Source organism: Eumetopias jubatus, unplaced genomic scaffold (genome assembly GCF_037043125.1).
Source record: "Eumetopias jubatus isolate StellerSeaLion01/CBP00866 unplaced genomic scaffold, mEumJub1_p1.0 scaffold_10, whole genome shotgun sequence".
Taxonomy (NCBI): Eukaryota; Metazoa; Chordata; class Mammalia; order Carnivora; family Otariidae; genus Eumetopias; species Eumetopias jubatus.
Genome location: NW_028274816.1, coordinates 92,476,505 through 92,499,490, shown reverse-complemented (window position 1 = coordinate 92,499,490; position 22,986 = coordinate 92,476,505). Strand labels below are relative to the sequence as shown.

The 22,986-nt window shown below is 40.1% G+C and overlaps 1 protein-coding gene across 2 annotated transcripts; it reads left to right on the top strand.

The window, feature by feature from the left end:
- Positions 1–697: 697 nt before the first annotated feature.
- On the top strand, positions 698–22,752 carry PRKAR1A (protein kinase cAMP-dependent type I regulatory subunit alpha). Of its 2 annotated transcripts, none has more exons than XM_028112491.2 (11): positions 698–855; positions 4,100–4,282; positions 9,789–9,959; positions 10,768–10,859; positions 11,070–11,131; positions 14,573–14,619; positions 15,571–15,729; positions 17,013–17,073; positions 18,209–18,330; positions 19,818–19,899; positions 20,242–22,752. In XM_028112491.2, the coding sequence occupies exons 2-11, from the start codon at positions 4,106–4,108 to the stop codon at positions 20,412–20,414; spliced, it is 1,146 nt and encodes a 381-aa protein (XP_027968292.1). In that variant the 5' UTR covers positions 698–855; positions 4,100–4,105; the 3' UTR covers positions 20,415–22,752. The 2 variants fall into 2 exon arrangements, with proteins under 2 accessions (XP_027968292.1, XP_027968291.1); XM_028112490.2 differs by lacking the exon at positions 698–855 and adding an exon at positions 1,123–1,264.
- The last annotated feature ends 234 nt before the right edge of the window (positions 22,753–22,986 follow it).

The window sequence follows — 22,986 nt, the reverse complement described above, 5'->3', positions numbered from 1 at the left end:
CCAGACACAAGGATACGTGTCCTCCAAGGGCCTTCTTTATTAATTTAGCGACTTTTTGTCTAAAACTGTCTCCTGCTCCCCCTTTCTTCCTCTACTGACAGATACCCCGATGGGAAAAAAATGGCTTCTCCCCCCTCGAATCCGAATCATCCTTGATGAGTGGTTTTTGCAGGCAGTTGAGATTTCTCGTGTGGTCATAGAGGGAGTGCGCCTATCTGCACCCTTTGTACTTGTCACCATGCCAGATGGGGGGGGCAGTTCAGGTTCTAGAAGCACCCTGACAAGTCCTTTTCAGTGTCTCGGGCCCACAGCGATGGCGTGGCCTCCATTGACCACAGCACCTCCGGAGCGGAGAGCAGCCCGATCAACCAAAGCAGACACTTGGCAGGGCTCGGATTTCTTGGACCGGATGGCGGGCCCGAGCCCGGAGGCCGGCGAGGAGAAGGCCGGGCACAGGATGCACTGCTGGGCGTGCGCATCCTGGGCACCCGCCCGCGCTCGGCCCGCGGCGCAGCTGCCGCAGATCCGCCGGGGCCGCCGCCTCCTCCGTGGCCTGGAAACGGCAGGAATCTCCCCGCCCTGGCCCCGCGTCCTCCCGCTGCAGGGGCCAGGGGCGGAGTCGCCCACCTGTCATCCGAGACGCCCCACGTGGGTTGGCCCGGCTAGGGGGGGTGGGGGTTGAAAAGGGAGGGAGAAAAGGCAGAGGAGTCGAGGGAGGCCGGAGTGAGAGTGGGGCTGCGTGAGGAGTGGAGGCGAGGGACCGACGAGAGAGGGGAGCTCCTGAAAGCCGCACCGAGAAGGGGCGAAGAGCAGAAGGAAGAATAAAGGGGACCTGCGGCGTCCAGGGAGGAACAGGTAAGGGGGGCAGGTGAACGGAAGGAGGGGAGCGCCGGGCTGGAGAGAGTGGGGAAAGGATAAAAGGCGGGCGAGAGGAAAGGCCTGCAAATAAGGGACGAGGTTAGATGGAAAGAAGAGCGGAAAAGCGATTCTAGGGCGTGGAGGGGCGAGGGTCCTTCAGGGAGGGGCGGAAGGGGAACCCGGGCCGCAGTGCCTTTAAGGTTGCCAAGGCGACGGCTCTGGCCAGAGCGAGGCGCATTGACGTCAGCAGCCGAGCGCTGATTGGTTGCGGCCGGGACGTTTCCGGTGGAGCAGCCGCCGAGCCGCTATCGCACAGTAGAGCCGGGCTGGGAGAGAAGCGCCGGGAGAGCTCAGCTAGCCGCAGACTCGCACCCGCTGCCCCGTGTCCGCCGCCGCCCGTCCCTAGGTGAGTGGGGTCGGTGGGGAGCCCCGACGCGCCCGGCTTCGCCGCCCCGTCGCCCGTTTGGGGGCGCTGGACCGATCCAAGATGGCGTCACGGGGAGCGACCTGCTGGGGGACGGCCGCACCCCCTGCCCCTCCCCGGTCCCGGCGGGCGCCTCCCCGCAGGCCTCAAGCCCCGGGCCGCACCCCCGGCCCCGAGTCTGCGGCTCCGAGGCCCCCAGGCCGCCGGGGCTGCTCCGGTGCCGGGCTCACGGGCCGCCCCGGCCGTGCGCGCCCCGCGGCGCTCCGGCCCCCGGCCCTCCGCGGCCATCGCGCCCCTGCCGCCTCCGCACCCGCGCGCCGCGGCCTTTTCGCTCGCCCTCCCCCATTTCCTGAAGGACATCAGTTCGATTTTACTGGAATCCGCCATCGTTTTCCCCAGCATTTCTGGCTGATCTTGAGACTCGGCAGTTGTCGTCGTTTTTCTTTCTAGTGTTTCCTTGTCATCTCCAGCAGTGGCTTTCCCTCTCCTTCGTGGGATTCCACGCCCACCCCCATGATTTTAGCCTGGCTCCTAAATTTTTTTGTCCCTTTTCACCTCCCCTTTCCCGATCCCCGCCCCCCCCTTCCTCCGTCTTTTCGCCACCATTGTGGCCTTCCGACTAGAGTAGGATGAAGGGAGGATAGGCCTCCCTTCTTCATTTTGTAGCCATGACTGTGGCATGAGTGAAGTGAAGGGCACTCTCGAAAATAAGTACGTGGTATCTATTAACCCCCGCAGCGCAGTGCAGGTGTGATACCAGACAACTACTTTGATTCTCCAAGAGATCGGTCTTTCTAGCAGGAAAGAGAACACTTGCTCGGGATCACCCAAAGGAGGTGTTCCTGGCTGGTCTGAGGGGCTGCGGTCTGAATCAGCACGTTTCTCAAAAGTGTGTTAAATATTTCCTCGCGTGTAATCCCTTTGAAGCGGAATTTTTATCACAATTGAATTTACAAAAGAAAAAAATCTGTGTTTTCTTATGAGTATACAATGCAGTGGAAGTTTCAAAGTAGTTAAATAATTTTTTGGGTGGGGGTAGAAGCTAAATTGTTGGGCTCTTTAGTTTTAAGAACAAGTACGGAGTTAATCTAGGTATATTCGATTAAAAATACTATAAGACTGTTAAGTTTGGATTAAGGGGTTCACATGATGACCGCGTTATTCTTGGGGCATTTTTGTTAATGTGCTGCCTTAAAAACACCAGTGTGTTCTTTTTAACACATTATTTTGTTTCAGACAAAGAGCCAGTTTCACTTCTTACACACCGTTCTCTCATTTCTACCAGCTGAAGACCTGATCTTTGAATGATTTCTCTGATCAGTTGAATACATGTATTGGTATTCCCAGAATATGTCTGAATATTTTGAAGCATAAAAGATCTGATTTATCATTGTTCTTGGTGGCCTTTGGTATTTTTTGAAATGCAGAAAATTCTACTGAAGTGGACTATCAGTTCATATGAGTGTCTGACCTGGAAAAGTGGCTGTTATAAATCCAAAGTAAATGGAACTTTTTTTTTTTTCGGATTGTATATTTCTGAAGTAGCATGATTCTTTTTCTCTGGCTTTTAATTTATGTGCTTGTCAGGGAGCTACAAACTTTCTCATGGTCTGTTAGTCTGTTATTGACCTTTATCATGAAAGTTGTCAAAACAGAATGAGTAACAGTGTAGCTCTTTGGCTTTTGACTCTGGTATTTCTTTTTTCTTTCAAATTTACAGTTCCATCTCTGATTTTGAGTGCGTTGTCTTTGGAAAAGACTGATTTGTATTGAATTCAGTTGGGGAGGGGAGAGGACCTCGCTTTTATTTTCTAATCTTAATAGCTTAATAATTAGAAGTTGGAAGGAAAATAATTTATGACTTGTTAAATTATTAAGCTTTTAATTCCAAGGTAAAGTCAGCTGCTCACTATTATATTTCTACTTATTTTACTTTACATCAAGGTAGTTTGAATCCTCTAAAATTGATTAAATGCAATTTATCTATTGAATCTTCGTGTAAGTTTAAAATTTAACCTGTTTTAGCATTTTTCTATCCAGCTGAAGAAATGTTTTGACATTTACCTGTCCAAATCTTTTATGATTTACTTGGTAAGGTTTCTTTGTTTGTTTTCATTTATTTATTTTTTTTTTCTTTTAAGGATTTTTTTTCTGTTACCAGTGTGTTGGTGTGCTGTTATTTAGGGCTGGAATTTTATAGAAGAGTCTGGAATAAGAGGCTGCTTTTAAAAGTCATCCGGGGTTCCTTTTGTTTTTTTTTAAATTTTTTGATTACACTAGTAGTTGGTTAATCAGATCTTTTGCTCCAGTGGTTTGCTGGGTGACAGTAAGGACACTCCCCCAGGATAGGAGTTACGTATAGGGAATGTCAGATGTTCTTCATTGTGCTTACTTGCTTTCACTTAGAGCCAACTTGTGTGCCCTTGTAATTCTCGGTCCTGTTTACCATTTACACACTTCCCACGTCATCATGATTTCTTTTGCAAGGGGAGAACTGAATGAAATTCCCTTAAGGGCCTGACGCCTCTGCAGGGGGTAGTGGCTCATACTTCCTTCCAGGAGATCAGGTTCTTGCCTTTTACTGTTGCTGTGTGCAGAATCTAAATGAAACACTTCTTTGGGGGAATGCTATTTTCCTACATATTTTATTCCAGAGCCCCCACTTCCCTGTCTGGGGAAAAAAAAAAAATCTACTTAGAAAAAAAAAAAACCCTTGTGAATCAGTTGCCTGATGAATTTATTAAGTCAAAGGCCAAATTGGCATTTGCTCTTTATAAATGGTTTCCAGAAGCATATGTGTGGTTTTTTTCCCTGTAGAGAACCATGGCGTCCGGCAGCACTGCCAGCAGTGAGGAGGAGCGCAGCCTCCGGGAATGCGAGCTCTACGTCCAGAAGCACAACATTCAGGCGCTGCTCAAGGATTCTATTGTGCAGTTGTGCACTGCTCGACCCGAGAGACCCATGGCATTCCTCAGGGAATACTTCGAGAGGCTGGAGAAGGTAAAGATAAAATGTGGGGAGATGACGACACTGACACCATAGTTAAGTGTAATGCTCTAGAATGTTGCTAATTTGTACCATTTGGAAGGAAAGGAATTCTGACCAAATAAGAAACCTAAAACGGAATTTCAAAAAAGAAATGCAGTGAAGGCATTTATAGTAATTTTTAACTTTGTCATCAGGAGAATTTGTCAGAAAACGAACCTATGTTCGTTTGCTAAGTTTAGTTGGGTTAACAGAGGGCTTCTACACATAGTTCCTTGTAACTGTTTTAATCCATAAAAATGATTAATTAATTAGATACAGTTGATCAGAAGTAGCAGTTGTATGACAAGAGAAATCCTTCAGTGCTTGAAAGCAGTTAATGCTTTAGTCTTCCTCAACAAAACAAACTTGATAAACCTTATCTCACCTTTTGAGACCAATGTAGTGAAGCGTTTGAGTCTAGCTTCTGAGTGATCTATCAGAAGTTCTGAATTTAGAGATGTCCATATTAGTACAGATAATATATCTCAGATGAGCCCCCTATAAAGCGGAGATACTAAGATTGATGGTTGTCAGAATTTTACTTTATTTACAGTTTCAGTCAGGACGTGTTTCTTCTTGAAAAAAAATTAATTCATTAGTTTTTGTTCTTTGTTCATCCTCATTGTGTGTATGTTACTGTGACCTAAGCATATGGTGTATGCTTTTCTAAGCAAAAAGATAGTCAAGGACAATGCTTCAGTTCACTTCCCTGAAGAAATGGTGAATGAGAAAGTCTGGAACGTTAAATGTTTTGAGTACTTTGGTTTGTTTTTGTAAATCTTCGAGATGAATTTACAGGTTTTCTTTTGTGTATTGAAGTTTGATGTGGTTCATGATGATTATGAACCAATTGGGAGGCATTTCTTGGGTATATGATCATTAAGTATCTAGTTACATAATAGAAATATTTGTAATACATCCCATTTGTTTGGAAACTCTTTTAAGTAGCATACTTTATTACTAAAAGAATCTGTACTAGGATTTAAAAAATGTTTGGTTAGCTCAATGATCAGACATTTCCTACTGTTTTCTTGAAAAGCTGATTGTTAAAATTGGTGTTTAGTACCATGATTAAAATAACAACAACAAAAAACAACTATGCAGCCCCCATGAAAGTAGCCTTGCTGTCTTAGAATTGTGGTAGAAAGTCCGGTTTTCTCCATTTTAAGCAATTTCCAAATAGTTTGTGAAATCCTGTAGAGCCAGACTGTCGTGGGCCTTCCCTGTTTTGAAATAAAGTGCGTTCCTGGAGATCTGGTTCTGAAATGGGTCACTGTAAGGTGATCCCTCTTTGCTTCGGACATCAATAGAAACCATCAGATGAGGGAATGAAGTTGATGAGACATTAAGTGTGTGTCTTTTTATAGGGAGTGTTGAATGTGTGGTGCTAGTTTCAAAGCCTGGGCTTACTGTAGCGCTGTTTAAGCACTAACCAACAGGGAAAGCAAGAAATCATTATTCACATAGTTTTTTTTTTGCACATAGGATTTTTAGATTTAATGTGTTTTGTTTGGTTTCTCTACCTCTTAACAAAAGTCATAGCTTAATATACTCTTTTCCTGTAACTCAAGGGTCTTGATTCACTTGCATACATTCCTTTAGCTAGGGTTGAATATAGATATCTGAGCTTTCAAGCAACCAGATTTTCAACTTTTCAGTGGATCATTGTTCTGTACATTAGGTGTTAGGTTTATATGTCTGAAAAGATACAATCACATTCTTGTCAGCTCCTTTCCTGTGTTAACCATGGGTCATGTTTCGGGTACCCTCAGTTACTCAATAAGAAATGTGCCAAAAAAGTCACAGTTGGTCCATTGAAAGCGTCTGCATTTTGCTTCAGACTGTCTCCTGGAATTTAAGTCCTCATTTCTGCATATATTTATTAGTACCTTGCCTGTCTGATAGAGGAATTTTAATAGCTGTGTCCATTGTCTCCTATGTCCTGGGTACTGTCTGAAGCACTTTGCATATACACATACTCATTATTTCAAATGTGTGAGGTCGGTGATTATCACCGTTGTAAGAGGTAGCAGGTAAAACTAAAAAATGAAGTAATGTGGCTGTGGTCTTGCAGTGTACTAGTTAGATTTTTTTGTGGCAGCATACAACCCCCCCCCCAATTATAGTGGCTTACTCCACATACAACACCTCCCAATTTTAGTGGCTCACTACAAAAGACCTTATTTCTCTATCATGTGCAGCTCTTCTGGGCTCAGCCCATCCTGCCTTCTTGACTCCACAGGTCTTGTTCCGGGGCTGAGTGGAAGGAGCAGTCATTATATAGAGCACGCTGTTGTCAAGGCAGGGAAGGACCAGAAGCTCGGGGGGCAGACCATAAGAGTGGACACAGTATGGCATGTCCGCTTACATTCCATGGCCAAGCCTCAAGTCTATTTGGTTGGAAGTTTATTTCACCTACAGGGACGAGTGGAATGGCAAAGGGCAGGGAGGGAACAGTGATTTTTTGAGAACATGGTAAGTGATTGGCCGGGGTGGTGTGAACTTAGAATTCCAGAACTGAAGGAGTGCTCGTAGCCAGTAAGTAGACCAGGAGGGTTTGTTTGGGTTTTTTTGCTTTTGTTTTAATAAATGGGACAACTGAAGAGGGAAGAGACTGACAGCAGAATGACAACAGCAAGAGAAAGGATATAAAAATGTATCATAATCTGTACTAGAATGTGATCTACGTTAATGGCTCTGAGTGGTCAAGTTTAGGTTATATTTGATTGCGTTTAAAGAGAATCCATGAAACAGTGTTAAAAATCAACATGCTTTTAGTACTTGAAAATTATCTTAAAAACTCATTTAGATGTAGTTCCAAATGAGATGTTATTTGTGTAATTTTTCATGAAATTTTTATGAAATGCCAGTGACTGATTTTGGGGGGTAGAATGTGTTTTACTTATGGTCTTAAACTAAATTTGGGGAGACTTGAGTTTTATAGTTCTGTGTTAGTATGAAATAGGAGAACCTTACTGGTTATTGGAATTATCAGAAGGAAAATGAAGTAAGTTTTCTGAAAAATGTATTTTTAAAATATTGGTTACATATTTGCACATGGTTCAGAATTTTACAGGTACAAAAGGGTATGACAATAAAATATAATGAAATATATGAAATATACTGCATTTCCTATGTAAATATGTGGTTAAAGTGGCATATGATTTATAAGACATATTTTATATATGTAGAAATTATTCATTATTAAGTAATAATATATAAAATACTTTAAAAAGTCTCCCACTCCATTGTCTTCCTTGAATGCAGCCAGTTTTCCATAGATAATATAAAGGCATTTACCTACAGATTCAATTATAAAAGAGCTTCTTCTTTTCCAACAGGTGCATGGCGTTCCGCTGTATGGATAAACTCTAGTTTATTTAATCACTCCACTGAGGATTATTTTGTTTCCATTGTTTTACTATTACAAACAGTGATACAGTGAATAATTTTGTATATATCACAAAGTTTTGTATGTTAGATCCCATATATGCGTATCTTGGAATAAATTTCCAGAAGTAGAATTACTGGATTATTTGGTCAGGAAGTAAATGCAGGAGTGCCTGGTGCCTGGGTGTTGGTTAAGTGCCTTCGGCTCAGGTCATGATCCCAGGGTCCTGGGATCGAGTCCCGCATTGGCCTTCCTCATCGGTGGAGAGCCTGCTTCTCCCTCTCCCTCTGCCTCCCCCCCTCCCACTTGTGGGCACGCCATCTCTATCAAGTAAATAAAGTATCTTTTAAAAAAAGAAGTAAATGCATTTGTAATTAAATAGACAAATTAGAATTGTTTTTATTATATTTTTTTGTTGTGGTTTCTTTCTCTTAATTTGAAAATTAGAAAATCCGGAGAAATGAGAAAAATAAATCCAAACCTTCCCTCCAGAAAAAAAAAAAATCAGGCATGATTCTACTAATAGAAATTAACATTGTTAATACCTTAATGGTTATCCTCCCAGACTTTGTTGCTGCATTAATAAGTTCTTTTATTTGTCTTAATGCCAAAAGCAGGGCTAAGTACCATGCAGGAGAAAAAGTAGGCATCTCTTTAATTTCTTTTTTTATTAAGTTTTTTTTAAAGACTGTTAGAGAGAGCGCCCAAACCAGGGGCAGGGCAGAGGGAACCAAACTTGTGGCTGAGCAGGGAGCCCCCATGAGGGGCTCGACCTCACAACCTGGAGATCATGACTGGAGCCAATACCAAGAGTCTGACGCTTAACTGACTGAGCACCCAGGCACCTCTTTTAATTAGAAAGAAATTTAAAATTTCATTTTTATAAAAAAATGTTCTGAAATTATCAGTGAATGCTAATAAGTTCATTTAGAATTTGAAAGATGGTTTAGAAAAATACCGGAGAATGAGTCAAATGAATATGAGTGTTCTAGAGAACACATTCTTATTTATATCAGGCATGATAACTCATTCTTTACTGCAGAGCTAAGAGGAATTTTTTTCTAAGCCTTGGGTCTGAAAAATAAGAATGTTAAAAAATTTATTTCAGTTTTTATATGAATTGGTTTAATGAGTTTTTAGAAACAAGTAAACTTTCTTGGTTTTAATTTTGGTGTAAACCCTGATAATAAAGAAGGCTTCTAGCTCTGCTGGGAGAAGTACTTTTAGATCTGATCTTAAGATTTTATTTATTTGACAGAGACAGAGCGAGAGAGGGAACACAAGCAGGGGGAGTGGGAGAGGGAGAAGCAGGCTCCCCGCAGAGCAGGGAGCCCGATGCAGGGCTCTATCCCAGGACCCTGGGATCATGACCTGAGCCGAAGGCAGACGCTTAACGACTGAGCCACCCAGGCGCCCCGTTAGATCTGATCTAATTTAAATTCTTGGTTACCATCACATCATTTTGTTATTTGTTTCTGTCTGAGACTCCAGCTAGAATATGAATTCCACAGGCTTAGGCCCCTTTCCTGTTAGTTTTGACACCGTCTTTTCCTAGCATAGACTTGACATGGCAGATCTAGAGATACTTACTGAGTTAATGAAATAATACAGTAACCTAGACATTTGTGTATTGCTTTGCTGTACCTATGTGATTATTTCCAGGTAACATTCTTTTGATATGTGTGTGTGTGGGGGGGGGGGTCTTCATGCTATCTGTAGCAGCATACAAAAACCCCAGGATTTTGTTTTGCAGTTTTATTACTGTTGTGTGCATTACAAAGCATTGTTGTCAGTGTATTACCATAGCAAGTATCTAATTTTTCATTTGTGGGTTGTGTCTGTATTAATGGTTTTTGCTCATTAATAAGTATAGTATCTGTTATTGTCTGAGGAAACATTATAGTCCTTTCAGAGTATTTCTTTTCAAACTTGACTCCCTTTTTTTGCATTTGGAATTGGCATTTCCCCTTTCACATTGGTAATAGAGGAAGAGATTTGAAGTGATGGAGATTGGTTCTCACTGGGATGTGAGCATACTAAATTTATATCTTGAAGGATCTCATTTTATAAAACGGTAATTTTTTTCAGGAGGAGGCAAAACAGATTCAGAATCTGCAGAAAGCAAGCTCCCGTGCAGATTCGAGGGAGGATGAAATCTCTCCTCCTCCCCCCAACCCAGTGGTTAAGGGCCGGAGGCGACGAGGTGCTATCAGTGCTGAAGTCTACACGGAGGAAGATGCTGCATCATATGTTAGAAAGGTAGTCTTGTCACCTACTCATTGGGGCGATGTGTTCAGGACCCACGTGGTAGTCAGCCAGCCTCTGTTGATGAGTACATGTACCGTTTTGCAGAGTAAAACACGGACAGGATGGATTGTACTTCATCCTGTACAGGTCTTGGGTACTGAAGAAACAGGCTTTCTGTAATAAGCTGTCATCAGAGGAAATAACTAACAGTGATTATAAAATAGTGAATAATTGTATTTGGAGGGGGTTTCCTTTCCATGTTGTGTTGCAGTAGAAGAAGCAGGCAGTACTCTTTTTTTCTCTTGAATCATGGTTGGTTTTTTGACATCCTAGAATTCATGTTGTGACTTTTAACTTTTTATCCTATAAGCTTCATCCTTTTGACTCTTCCTTAGAGTTAGCCTGCCATTTTGAGTTATGCTATTAGACCAAAGGCGGAAGAGAATTGCCCTGGCAAGAGGCTTGTGAAGTTAGTAGTACCTAATCACAGTTTAAAAAATGACTAATTATCATAAAATGCTTAGTTTTGCCTCAGAATAATGACCTTACTTAAGGTGTGGATGATTTGTTTCTTTAGTTGTTGACTGGAAACCAAATACCAGCCTTTAAATACAGTCTTCGTTGTAGGCAAGGGGATTAATTAGCCAATATTTATTGAGTACTTTGTAGATCAAAGATATTACAAGTGTGTTGTGTTAAATACTTAACACAAAGCTATCTTGTTTAAATACTGTAATGTATCTTGACATTTAATTGAAATGCATGTTCAAACATGATCTGCTTTTCATTTATGGACTTGTTATTCGACCTTCTTTTCTAGGTTATACCAAAAGATTATAAGACTATGGCTGCTTTGGCCAAAGCCATTGAAAAGAATGTGCTCTTTTCACATCTTGACGATAATGAGAGAAGGTAGGTACAGGTTCTTTGTTACACTGTTATTTCAGTACAGTTGTGGCCCCAAACTAGTTTCATCATTGTTGCGAGTTTTAAGACTCTTAATAATTGTTCACCTGTGGACAGTCCAGGGTGAAAATCTGGGAGCTTTAAGTCTAAACTTAATGTTTGAAATCCATAGAAGACACAGATGAGATGTAACTCGAGGCCTTTTGTCTCTTGCAGTGATATTTTTGATGCCATGTTTCCGGTTTCCTTTATTGCTGGAGAGACTGTTATTCAGCAAGGTAAAGGCTGCTGCCTCTGGGTCCTGTAGTACTGTGGGAATGTAGGATTTCTTTATTGAAGTTTGTTTTCCTCTTCCAGTCTACCATTTTCTTCTGTTATAATATGATTGGATTTTCGTATTTTTTTGTCTTCGAGTGTAGTTGACAAACAATGTTATATTAGTTTCAGGTGTGCAACTTCATGGTTTGACAAGTTTATATATTATGCTATGTTCACCACATTTGTAGTATCATCTGTCCCTTTATCGCTATTATAGTATTGTTGGTTGTATTCCTTATGCTGTGTCTTTTATTCCTATGATTCATTCATTCTATAACTAGAAGCCTGTACCTCCCACTCCCCTTCACCCATTTTGCCCAACTCCCCACCTCCTTTCCCTTCTGGCAACCATCAGTTTGTTCTCTGTATTTATAGGTCTGATTCTGCTTTTTGATTGTTTATTCATTTGTATGTGTGTGGTTTTGCTTTTCTTTCTTTTTTTTTTTTTTTTATTCCACTTATGAGTGGAATCATATGGTATTTGTCTTTCTCACAGTCTTAGTTCACTTAGCATAATACCCTTTGGTCCATCCATGTTGTTTCACATGGTACCGTCTCATCCTTTTTATGGCTGTGTAATATTGCATTGTGTATGTACACCAGATTTTCCTCATCCATTCATTTGTTGATGGACACTTTGGTTCCTTCCCTATCTGGCTGTTGTAAATAATGCTACAGTAAACATAGGGGTGCATATATCTTTTCAAATTAGTGTTTTCATTTTTTTCTGGTTAGTACCCAATAGTGGGATCATTGGATCATATGGTAGTTCTATTTTTAATTTTTTGAGAAACTTCCATACGTTTTTCCACAGTGGCTATGCCAGTTTACATTCCCACCAACAGTGCAATGAGGATTCCTTTCTCTCTGCATCCTCCCCAGCACTTTGTGTTTCTTGTCATTTTGATTTTAGCTATTATAACTGGTGTTAGGTGATACCTCATTGTGGTTTCGATTTGTATTTCCCTGATGGTGAGTGATGTTGAACATCTTTTCATGTGCCTGTTAGTCATGTATGTGTCTTTGGAAAAATGTCTATTCCGATCCCCTGCCCCATTTTTTAATCAGGTTGTGGTTTTTTTGGTGTTGAGTTGCATAAGTTCTTAATATATTTCAGATGTTAACCCCTTATTGGATATATGATTTGCACTTATCTTCTCCTATTCAGTAGATTGCTTTTTTGTTAATGGTTTCCTTTGCTGTGCAGAAACTTTTTATTTTGATGTAGTCCCCTGCTTTAGGAGACATATCTAGAAAAATGTTGCTACGGCCAGTGTTAGAGAAATTACTGCCTGTATTATGTTCTTTTACAGGATTTTTATGGTTTCAGGTCTCACATTTAGGTCTTTAATCCATTTTGTGTTTATTTTTGTGTATGGTGTAAGAAAGTGGTCCAGTTTCGTTCTTTTCCGTGTAGCCGTCCGGTTTTCCCAGCACCATTTGTTGAAGAACCTGTCTTTTCCCCAGTATGTTTTCTTGTTTCTTTTGTCATAGGTTAATTGACTGTATACTTGCAGGTTTTTCTCTGGGTTCTCTCTTCTGTTCCATTGCTAGAACAGAAGAATCCATTTTGTGTCTGTACCATACTATTTGGATCACTACTACAGCTTTGTAGTATATCTCAGAATCTATCTGGTATTGTGATACCTCCAGCTTTGTTATTCTTTCTCAGGATTGCTTTGGTTATTGGGGTCTTCTGTGGTTCCATACAAATTTTAGTATTATTCTAGTTTTGTGAAAAATGCTGTTGGTATTTTGATAGGCATTGTGTTGAGGCTGTAGATTGCCTGGGGTAGTAGGGACAGTTTAACAACATTAACTCTTTCAGTCTGTGAACATGAAATATCTTTCCATTTGTTTTTGTCATCTTCAATTTCGTTCATTAGTGTTTTATAGTTTTGGAGTACAGATCTATCATCTCCTTGGTTTATTCCTTGTTTTTTATTCTTTACTGGTGCAATTGTAAATAGTGTTTTTTAAATTTCTCTTCCTGCTTTGTTATTAGTTTATAGAAATGCTATTTATTTTTGGCTTTTATTTTGTATCCTGCCACTTTACTGAATTCATTTATTCTAATAGTTTTTTGTTGGAATCTTTAGGATTTTCTATGTGTAATATTGTATCATCTGCAAATAGTGGCAGTTTAAACTTTTTTACCAATATGGATGCCTCATTTCTTTTTCTTGTCTGATTGCTGTGGCTGGGACTTCCGGTATTATGTTGAATAAAAGCGGTGAGAGTGGACATCCTTGTCTTGTTCCCCACTTAGAGGGAAGGCTTTTTCACCATTGAGTATGATGTTAGCTTAGCTGTGGGTTTTCGTATATGGCCTTTACTATATTGAGGTATATTCCCTGTAAAGTTCATACCTCCTCAAACTATTCCAAGAAATAGAAGAAGAAGAAAAGCTTCCAAATATATGCTATAGGGCCAGCATTACCCTGATACCAAAACCAGACAAAGACACCACAAAGAAAGAGAACTACAGGCCAGTCTCAGAACATAGATGCAGAAATCCTAAACAAAATTTTAGCATTCAACAATCCATTAAAAAGATCATTCACCACAATCAGGTGGGATTTATTCTGGGGATGCAAGGATGGTTCACTATTCACAAGTCAGTCAGCATCATACACCACATCTGCAAAATGGCAAAAGTCATATGATCAACCTAAGTGATCCTGTTTCTTTCTTAAGTTAAAATCCTTTGAGCTAAGAGGTACACTTTCCTTAAAGGACTACGATTTTTCTAGTATGTGATACGGTTTTGTTTATAGTAACTCTTAAAGAATACATTTTAATTTTGAATGTTGTGTCGGATTTCAGAACCATATGTATTTCATATATCCCTTATATTGATTAGTAAAATAAAGTAGGAAGTAGTAAAGCATTTGCATTCTTAATCATATAGCCCATCTGTTTGTAAGGTTCTGTGCCTTCTCCTGATTCTTAACCTTTTTGCCCTGTATACAGACATGGATCTCACTAACCTTATGGGTCCGCCCCCCACCTTTTAAAATTTATTCTTGAATATTTTCATTATGGGTCTCCATAATTCATGTATTTTCCAGGTTAGTGACAGTCTGATATTTTGTTACTTACTCTTTGAGTTGTTTCTTGTTTTGTTGTTACAAATGATGTAGCAGTTACTGTCTTTGTACACATGTAGCTTTTTTTTTTTCCCCAGAGATATTCTTCACTATGAGATGACTAAAAAAATTGATCAGTTTTATGGCTTTAAAAATATATTGCTGGACTTTTTTTCCCCTGAAAGGTTGTGTTAATATAAAAATACGTATTTTAATGTATAAAATAAATTTACTATTTTACATTAATTTGGTAGTTCTGATATATGTTTCTTTAATTTCTATTATACATCTAACATTTTTACTCTCTTTTAGGTGATGAAGGGGATAACTTCTATGTGATTGATCAAGGAGAGATGGATGTAAGATTTAATGATAGCAAAAATATATTGGTAATCGTAGAAGTTAATGTGTTGATATTTATTACTATTAAGAGTTTCTGAAGGGCATATATAACCCTTGTATGTCAAATTCTATCAGCATCTTTTGCTAAATATTTTAATGACACAGAGAAACTTTAAACTACTGAAGACAATTTCTTTAGCTAGACATTACATTTTTTTTTTTTTTTTTTTTTTTTTTAGAGAGAGAGAGAGCATGCATGTGTGCTTGAGAGTGGCAGGCGGAGGAGGGGCAGAGGGAGAGAGAGAATCTTAAGCAGACTCCATGCCCAGCGTGGAGCCTGATGCGGAGCTCTATCTCACAACCCTGAGATCATGAGCTGACCAGAAATCAAGAGTTGGATGTTTAACCAACAGCCACCCAGGCGCCCCTTGGTTTAAATCTTGCTGGAGTCATGGTTGAGGCCTGTGTGTGTGTGCTGTGTGGTAAGACAAATGGAAGGGAGAGGCTGAGTCAGTCCTACATGGTCATTAGCTCCGAGACTTGGTGTAGCTTTCTTAATTTTGTGAGTCTTGTTTACAAGTGAAATGCAGATAATAACAGCATTGCTGTCCCAGGATTATTAGATAGTTCAGTGTCTTCTGCAGGGGAGATGCTTAGCATAGTACATGACACAACACTCTGTGAATATACATGGTTGTTAATGCTGTTTACCTTTTTGCCCTGATCATCCCTATGGGAACATTTTTCTTTCTTATCTGGTAATTAAGTCAGGTAAATCACAGACCCTCTGGGTTTTTTTAACTCACTGTCAGACAGCAACTGTTTTGCTCTGCTTTGTAAAAACATAATATACTCTATTTTTTGAAAGAAAATTCAGGATTCTGCCCCCTTAGAGAGGTTTGTGGGTTTTTAATAGTTCTGTGTTTGTATATGTGGAAAAAACTGATTCTTTGTCATTTGTGTTTTAGGTCTACGTCAACAGTGAATGGGCAACCAGTGTTGGGGAAGGAGGGAGCTTTGGGGAACTTGCTTTGATCTATGGGACACCTAGAGCAGCCACTGTCAAGGCAAAGACGAATGTGAAATTGTGGGGTATTGACCGAGACAGCTATAGAAGAATCCTCATGGTGAGACAGCATGGCTTTTGGAGTGCAATTTTGAATTTCGGTCTGTGTAACTGATGTTTGAGTAATATCACCAGATCTTGTAGAACAAACATGTGGCCAGAGAAAGCATGGGAAACAAATGTGGTGTGTATGTAATTGTTAGTTCATGTTTGGAAGTCTGTCCATTTGCTGATCTTTACTTACTTTATCTTTACACTTGAGGTAGCTTGATAAATGCTACTCGTAAGTGCATTAAGTGACTTAAAGCCATTCAGGAGTAATCCACTTCTCTAAACTGCAAGTGGGTTATCAGTAGTGCAAATGTCCCCTTTCACTGAAGGAATAAACAAAATAATAAAACCGTTGGAACGTTCTGCTGATATAGTCAGACTTTTTGAGAACTTTGTGACAGATTTATAGAGTAGCTTTAGATGATTAAGTGCCAGCTAATGGCATTCGTCATCTTGAATGATTTCCTTAAATTTGTACAGTGCCTATGTGGCTATTTGACAATATACAGTTGGATGTACTTTGAATATTTTCTGTATTTGGAGAATGTGTATGTATAGATAAGTATATATGTGTGTGTAAGGATATTGTAGAGGACTGTGTTTCCCTCTGGCCTTCCCCCAGATATATTTAACAAACTTTACAGATAAGACAGCTTGGTTAGGTTTGGGGCTATGGCAGTGTTTTTGGTGGGAGGTCTAGAAGTGGTAGCAGCTTTATTTCCTTCCTTCTGTGGAGAATTGGGGTTGTGGGGAAGAACCCTGGGCTGGAAATATATTCAGCTATAGTCACACATGTAACTTGGCTGTTTTTTTTTTTTTTTTGAGAACTGAGTATTTATATAACATTTCACTTATTGGTGGTATTAGGCACCTTCTTTGCTGTATGCCTGGTGTTATACTTCTTTGTTTTTTTTTGAGGAGGGGTGGGAAGGGGAAGGGAGAGGCAGAGAGAGAAGCCCAAGCAGGCTCCATGCCCAGCACACAGAGCCTGACCTGAGGCTTGTTCTCACAAGCCCAACATCATGACCTGAACCAAAATCAGGAGTTGGACTCTTAAGTGAGACACCCAGGTCCCCCAGCTTGGTGTTACTTTTAAGAATGAGTTACACAGCTTTTTATTGAGCTGAACCAGAGGGTTTACCGTCGCCGACCTGAAGAAAAATAATCATGTATCAAGAAGCAGCAGCAAGCGTGGACTTTTTTTTGTTTACTTAACACTTAGTATTTATTATTCCGCAGCATTATGTGATAATTACACATTTTTGAGATGACTTTTATTTTTTTCATTTATAGGGAAGCACTCTGAGAAAGCGGAAGATGTATGAGGAGTTTCTTAGTAAAGTCTCTATTTTAGGTGAGTTTGGGAAGATCGCACAGAGAATCATTAGATTGAAGTGTTGGTGATGGTTAAGGAAAACCTGTTGCATTTCATAAATACTGCTCTGGTTATTAACTCACTTTTTTTTTTGCTAATAGTAATGAAAAACACGTGGGATACAAAGTTGAAGTTTGACTAAGTTAGAAGTAATTTTACAGTGTATTTAATTTGCTAGTATGTGACAAACCTCTTAACTAGAAATGGTGGACCTGAGAAAAGCTTCCTGGAACTATGTGTTCCTCATTCCTCTGGGGGAGACAGAAAGGCTGAAAGTGTCCTCCTTTGACAGTGGACATTGGTAGTCATCCCCCTGAGATGTCTGTCTCTGTTGCTCCGTTTGGTGAGTTTATTGGTTCAGGACAGTGAGTGTTGCCAAGAATACCTTTTCTCTGTAGAAAGAGTAGGTGTTATTTTCTGGCTTTCTCTGAAAAAGTGCTAGAAGTTTGGTGAAGTTTAGAGTAAAGCAGGTTAACTTGAGATAGTTGTCTGTATTTTGTTTTGTGGCCTTACAATATTGTTACAACCTGTTCTTCCCTGGGAGGGGGTGTGTGGTGATTCTTAAGTAATAGTCTTCTGCCATCGTTAGAGCGAATGGACTTTTTCCCTTATTTTTCCTTTCTCTGAAAGGATTACATTTACTTAGTGACTTGGGTTTCAGTTTGGCCTTTGGGAACTAATATTACTGTCTGGTTCTCCTTGTTGGTTTCGTAAATAAATTCAACTTAGGATTTAAACAGATAAGTTATTTCTATGAACCTTTGGAATAGTACGGTTGCTAACACTATGACTTTTGGGTCTTGTAGGTTTGATTTGCATTGCTGGTGTTCATTAGGAAACTTAATGGTTACATTTTTTTACTCCTTTACCATTGAGTGCAGTTGATATAAATTAACGTGGCCACTGGACTACTGAAGTAAGGATCTAAGGGTTATCTGTAAATAATAGGAGGATCTTGCTGAGATTTGAGGTAATTGAAGAGGGGTGCCATGTTTAATCTGTAACACTAGAATATTGAATGGGCATGGCTGTTTGATTCTCTTTATAGTTTTGTTTTGACATTTTTAGCATTGACAGTTAATGGAGAGAAATTCTTTTGATTCTTGCCTTTCAGAATCTCTGGACAAGTGGGAACGTCTCACGGTAGCTGATGCATTGGAACCCGTTCAGTTTGAAGATGGGCAGAAGATTGTGGTGCAGGGAGAGCCAGGGGACGAGTTCTTCATTATTTTAGAGGTAAAGGCATCTGTGTTTGATGCTATTAAAAAATTGTATAGCGTAAGAGAAAAAAGGGCCTAATTCTGATTTATAGTTTGGTTTTTTTTTTTTTTAAGGATACCTGACAGTTTTATTTAAAAATTATCTTTCACTTTGAAATGGTGCCGTTTGGTTTGCTGCCAGGTCACCACATTTTATTTATTTTTTAATTTTTTAAAAGATTTTATTCTTTTGAGAGAGTGAGAGAGAGAGAGAGAGAGAGAGAGAGAACGAGCAGGGGGGAGGGGCGGAGGGAGAGGGAGAAGCAGACTCGGGAACCTGATGTGGGGCTCCATCCCAGGACCCTGGGATCATGACCTCAGCCGAAGGCAGACGCTTAACGACTGAGCCACCCAGGCGCCCAGGTCACCACATTTTAAATGAGTTTGTGTTAGAATTCTGGAAGGGCTATTCATGAAGTTACAGCCAAATTCTGGCCTACTCAGTCCTTATGCAAGCCAAATGAAACTCAGTCATTTAGCATTAACTGTTAATGGTTCTGTACCATTCTTGTTAAAATCATATGTCTGGACTATTGGCAAACAAGGATTAAAAGCAAGTACTAAATTCTAACTATTACTATGTTTGTTTTTATATTTGCCAAATTTTAGTTTCTGAAACAAAGTTTTCTGTAATCTTTTTTTTTTTAACATATGATGTATTATTTATGTCAGAGATACAGGTCTGTGATTCATCAGTCTTACACAATTCACAACCCTCACCATAGCACATACCCTCCCCAATGTCTCTCACCCAGCCACCCCGTCCCTCCCATCCCGCACCACTCCAGCAGCCCTCAGTTTGTTTCTGAGATTAAGAATTCCTCATATCAGTGAGGTCATATGATACATGTCTTTCTCTGATTGACTTACCTTGCTCAGCACAATACCATTACTGTGTTTTATATTTTCACAATTCATGGAAATGTAGAACATACTCTTGCCTGCCAAGCAGAGCCAAAGAGCAGATTTTCTATGAAAGTGGCTCAGTAGATGCTAATTGGATAATTCAGAAGTCGAGGGACTCTTTCTCTGAAGGGCCAGTTGGTAAGTCGTCGAGGCTTTTGTGAACCATAGGGTTTCTGTTGCAAAGACTCAGCTCTTGCCATAGTGCAAAAGTGACATAGACAGTGTATAAATGAATGGGTGTGTTGTTCCCGTAATGTTTTATTTATAAAAACCGACTGAGCTTGGGTCTGGCCCTCTGGCTGCAGTTTGCTAACCTGAGTGTGAGCTCTCTGGGTTCCTCAGTGTGATGAGGCGGCCCTCCCAGCGGGGGCTGCTGGGTAGATGGGGTTTGATTCTCATGCTGGGACTCTTCGCAGTCACCTTTTATATGGATGGGAGGATTGAAATCACTGCTAAATCCTTTTTTTTTAAACAAAGTAATCAAAATTGTGTTGGATGTTTAAAATGTCACCCTGCATTTGAAAGTATTTGTTCTGCCGTTTGGTGATTTTATTACAGGGTTCAGCTGCTGTGCTACAGCGTCGGTCAGAAAATGAAGAGTTTGTCGAAGTGGGAAGACTGGGGCCTTCTGATTATTTTGGTATGTGGATTTCCTTGAAATAAGCTTAAGTCGCCTTTCATTGAGGTAGCATAGTTTTTCTTAATTTTGTCTTTCTCCCGACATTTATTTTTTAATTGTCTTTTTGGCTCTCAGAGAGTGTGAGATTTTGGAGTGCCTGCCTTTACTCTGTGAATAATCAAGTTACTGGTTGTTTTCTGTCAGTTTTTTTTTTTTTTTAAATGCCCATCTGTGGCCTGTCCTAAGTTATTGAGTTATTTAAGACAGATAAATCTTGTTTTCTCATTGCTGTCAGAAGTGCGCCCCCGTGCATGTGTTTCCCATCGATGCTCACCCCCCTCTCGTGTGTCCTCCCCTCCCCAGGTGAAATCGCACTCCTGATGAACCGCCCTCGTGCCGCCACGGTGGTGGCTCGTGGCCCTCTGAAGTGCGTGAAGCTGGACCGGCCCAGATTCGAACGTGTTCTCGGCCCGTGCTCAGATATCCTCAAACGGAACATCCAGCAGTACAACAGTTTTGTGTCACTGTCCGTCTGAGATCTGCCTCCTGTGCCTCCCTTTTCTCCTCCCCCCCGTCTGGGCTTCACCCCTGCAGACTGCTTTCTCTTCCTGTTCGCAGCGCCACGTGGCCGCTGGTACCGCAGCTTCTCGTCTGTTTATATTAAAAGTTGCTTTTACTGCACCGTTTTTAATTTGGAGCATTGACCGAATGCTCATACACAGTTAAAATAAATAGAAAGAGTTCTGTGGAGACTTTGCTGTTACTGCTTCTCTCTGTGCAGTGTTAGTGTTCAACCTAGGCGGTGCGTGCCCTGCTTCCTGGTGAGGGCGCAGCCCTGCACCACGTGAATTACCGTAGAGTAACGGTGTAACAGTGCAAGATTTGTTTTTTTAAGTGACATAATTTTCCAGTTATCATAAGCATATTTTAGACTGTGGCCATATATGCTGTGTTTCTTTATAGAATAAATGATTTCTCATTAAGCTCTGAAAATTAGGAAAAACAGATCTAGAAAAATCTTAGTATAGTAGAAAGACATCTGCCTGTGTTTAAACTAGTTTAAGGGTGGAAAAGTGCCCATTTTTGCTAGTTCTTGGATGGATAATGATCTGTTGAGTTGTTTTTTTTTTTTTTTTCTCTCTTAACCAGAATTTTTGTCAAGCTCATCTGCCTGGTTTTGTTTGGATCTTGTTTAGTAGTGTTTCCTCCAATTCTGAAATGTGGGGGTGTGGCTACCTGTGCCTGCCTTTGGAGTTCGAAACCAAATCATAGACTGCAAATACTGAGTTATGATTTAACTACATCTGCCTCAGCTCAAAAATTCTGATTAGATCTTTATTTATCCAGCTAGTGCCAAATACTGATCACCAGATGCTGAATTGGGAATTAGAATTTGAGGTCTACACTCTTGGTAGTTCACTTAGAGCTTTTGGCTAAATGTACGATGTCCTTCACTTGGCTCCAGGATTCTCTCCTGTGCTCAAACGCTGCCTGCAGGAGGTTGGGTTTGCTGGAACAGACGTCCCCAATAGGAGAGTAGAGGTGATGGTGGTAAAGGAGAGATACCAGGGGGACAAAGCTCAGTGTTGGGGACTCTGTCCCACTAACTTCACTGGGACATAAGATTAGGGAAGAAGTGTTTTACTTTGGTTTCACCTTTTTCCCTTCTTTTTACGTCAACTAGAATTTGCGGGGGGGGGGGTGGGGGTGGGGTCGGGTGTGTCTTTGCTGTTTCAGTGGTCTAAAAGGCTGTCCTGCTGAAAAGGTCTGCTTTTCTGTTTAGCATTTATTTTCTCTGGCAAACTTTTTTGGTTTTTTTAAAGTAAACTTGTGTTTTGAGTCTTAATTGTTTTTCAGTATTTTCCAGCCTTATCATCCTTCTGTGTTACATTATTCCATGTGCACCAATGATACCCAACAGTTTATTTGTATTATGTTTGATTTTTTTTTTAAACAAAATTTCACAGTTCTGTAATGTTAGGCACTTTTATTTTCATTGTGATTTATATATAATGTAGGGTTCTATTTGGGAGTGACTGCAAGCATTTTTCCATCTGTGTGCAACTGGGTCTGATTATTAATCCCCTCTCCTACCCTTTCCTGGGTAATTTAAATTGGTCATGGTAGATTTGTGTCATAGATTTGAACAGTTTTTAGGTTTTACTAAGTTTGGAGTTTAGATCTGGGAAAGAGGTTTTCTTTACATTTCAGTGTGAGATAGAAAGCCACCTTATTACAAATTTTTTTATTTTTCAAAATAATCTATATTAAATGAGGGTTTTCTGATCTGTACTTTGTGTTTAGCTACCTTTTTCTATTTAAAAAATTAAAAATAAAAAGTTATGTTCTTATTAGCTTAAAGCTTGATTTGATCTTTGTTTAAATGCCAAAACTGTACTTAAATGAATTATTTAGAATGCCACAAATTTGCACAGTTTTCATATATGTATATAATCACGTTCATGTATATTTAGATACATATAACGCTTTCTAAATGAGTTTTGCTCTTAAATCATTTGGCTTGCTGTTTACTCCCTTTTGTAGTTTTTAATCTAAGGAATTTTAAGTCTCAATTTAAAAATTATCACATTTAAAAGCTTTCTCTTTGTGCAATCTGAGTATATGTGAGAAATCACAATTGGCATAATTTGTCTTAGTGGATATTCAGGGCTTTGGAAGTCATTATTTCTGGGCTTGGTAAGTGAATTTAAGAGACCTACTGCTCTAGAAAGTGTAGACGGCCAAAGGACCATTTTGTATCGTTTCCTGGTTACTAGTCTAATTATACTGTGTGTGCTAATATTACTCTATTCTTTTTGTTATAGATTGTCTTAACAGTAGGTCAAGTAATAAAAAAAGATTAAATAATTTAAATCCTTAAGTGAATCAGTTTTTCTTCCCCTTCTCCTGTCCTTGTCTTCTTCCCCCTCTCCCCCAGGAACTTTTAATCTGGTGGGCAAGAATGAAAATCAAGAGTGAATTATGGGATTAGTGTTTTGAAAGAATAATGTTTGTTTTCAGTGTTTCCAATCCATTCCAAAGAATGAATCTCAAATCCTTACTTGAAGCATGATTGAGTTGAAGCAGATCTGTTTACTGAGTAGTGGA

Excerpts from the sequence above, each read along its gene's own strand:
- PRKAR1A (XM_028112491.2), top strand. The coding sequence starts at position 4,106 with ATGGCGTCCGGCAGCACTGCCAGCAGTGAGGAGGAGCGCAGCCTCCGG. Across the intron at positions 11,132-14,572 it reads AGAGACTGTTATTCAGCAAG|GTGATGAAGGGGATAACTTC; the intron begins GTAAAGGCTGCT and ends ACTCTCTTTTAG. Across the intron at positions 17,074-18,208 it reads TAGTAAAGTCTCTATTTTAG|AATCTCTGGACAAGTGGGAA; the intron begins GTGAGTTTGGGA and ends CTTGCCTTTCAG.